Below are 1849 nucleotides of genomic sequence, written 5' to 3'. Positions count from 1 at the left end.
CCCGGCTTCCGCAATGCCGTTCCTGGCTGCGATGGCCCTACTCGCAAACAGGCGCCCATTGCGCAGCAGGTGCTGCCGCACGGCGTCGAAGCTGCCGTCCTGCTGCTTGAGCGAGGCGACGAGGTACTGGAGGAAGAGATCGGTGCCGGCCTGCAGGGGCAGCGGGTTGTCGACCGAGGCCTTGAGGAGGTCCGAGTGGGATTTGACGGTGTCGAGCGTCTCGTAGACGGTGGTGGAGGGGACGGTGTTGAGGAGGGCGATGAGGGATTCGATGGCGGCGACGGGCTTGGTGAGGTCGGGGTCGGAGGCGAGGAGGTCTCTGTATGTGGCGACGATGCTGGAAAACGGGTCAGAGGGGATGATGGAGAGGAGAGAAATGGGCGTACTCAAAGGTCGAGTCGTTCGGCTGGGTTCGAAGGGGAAGCTCCGTCGTCTGCTGCGCAACGGCTAGAGGCGAGAGTCAGTGGCATGATCTGGGAGTGCTGAAGCTTAAAAGGAGGTTGACGAACCAGCTTCTGGTTCTGACATATTGCGCGGCGGTCTCTGATGTAGAATGCGACCAAAATTGAGGGTATCGTCGAGGCAGAGAGCGGGCGCAACGTTGAAACGCGGATTCTTGTGATGTGACTCAAGAAAGTGGGAGATTTCGTCTGCCGCTATCGAAGCTCAAAAGTTGACGCAAGGTTCAGATTCAACACTAGCCACACTTGGCGGGGTAACTCCCCCCGTAGCTCCAGGCGCAAGCCACTGTAAGACCCCCTGTAAACCAACCCCTCCATCCGCGCCGAGTGGATCGCGCCAGCGCAGTTTATAGGGCAGCGAGGCGTTATTGGATGAGGTGCCCAATCGATTGATGTCCAGGTCGAGATCCAGAGCATCTCCGTTCGCGATATCACTCCCTAGACCTACAACAAACAAACAAGAACGCATTGACGGAGAACCAAGCAGATTAGAGAGTCCGCCACCGCTCCTCTTCTTCTCCTTTCCATCCCTCAACACCATCGCCAGTATCACCACCTACGACAACTACGCTATCTCCAGCCTCAGTCCCCTTCGAGCTCCTCAATCACCTTCAACTCTCAACCTCCGCCTCATCACCGCCAATCCAACCATCACCATACATCAAACCACCACCACAATCACCACCATGGACCCCATCGACCCAACCACCGGCCAGCCCCTCCCCAGCGACGCCATCCAGCGCATCCTCTTCGTCGCCCACCCCGTCCACGTCTACAACATCCCCCCCCTCACCTCCATGCGCGGCCACTCCGCCTCCTCCTGGACCGAGGACCCCGCCCGCCACATCTTCACCGCGCGCCTCCGCATCGTCGAAACCTCCTTCGAAAGCACCACAACCCCCGACTCCAACTCCAGCAGCAACAACAGCACCACCAGCATCAAGATCGACCTCGTCCTCGAAGACCCCTCCACAGGCGCCCTCTTCGCCGCAGCGCCCTACCTCGACCCCTCCGCCGTCGAGCCCGTCGTCGACAGCAGCCGCTTCTTCGCAGTCACCGTCAAGGACCCCCAGGGCAGGAAAGCCGTGCTCGGCATCGGCTTCGAGGAGCGCTCCGACGCCTTCGACCTCGCCGTCTCCCTGCAGGAGGCCCGGCGCAGCCTCGGCTGGGAGCTGGAACAGGCGCACAGCAGCGGCGGCGGCAGCGCGAACAACCCGGCCGACGGCAAGGCCAAGAAGACGGAGACCAAGGACTACAGCCTCAAGGAGGGCGAGACCATCACAGTAAACCTCGGCGGCACAAAGTTTGGCCGTCGAAGGCCGCAGAACGCAGAGGAGTCGTCAACGTCCTCGAGCAGTGGCTCTGCCGACTTGCAGTCGTTTGCGCTG

General features: G+C 61.2%; 2 protein-coding genes across 2 annotated transcripts; one reads left to right on the top strand and one right to left on the bottom strand.

Moving 5' to 3' along the window:
- Positions 1-99: 99 nt before the first annotated feature.
- Positions 100-336, bottom strand: BBK36DRAFT_1104847 (hypothetical protein; the record flags this gene model as incomplete). Its single annotated transcript, XM_024889192.1, has 1 exon — positions 100-336. A coding segment is annotated over one exon (237 nt), but the record flags the coding sequence as incomplete, so codon positions are not given.
- An 811-nt stretch (positions 337-1147) lies between these two features.
- On the top strand, positions 1148-1849 carry BBK36DRAFT_1083018 (adaptin ear-binding coat-associated protein 1 NECAP-1; the record flags this gene model as incomplete). The annotated part of the gene is made up of 1 exon (XM_024888930.1): positions 1148-1849. A coding segment is annotated over one exon (702 nt), but the record flags the coding sequence as incomplete, so codon positions are not given.

This window comes from Trichoderma citrinoviride (genome assembly GCF_003025115.1).
Source record: "Trichoderma citrinoviride strain TUCIM 6016 unplaced genomic scaffold BBK36scaffold_224, whole genome shotgun sequence".
NCBI lineage: Eukaryota > Fungi > Ascomycota > Sordariomycetes > Hypocreales > Hypocreaceae > Trichoderma > Trichoderma citrinoviride.
The sequence above is the reverse complement of the archived record's forward strand: the minus strand, read 5'-3'. Positions and strand labels throughout refer to the sequence as shown.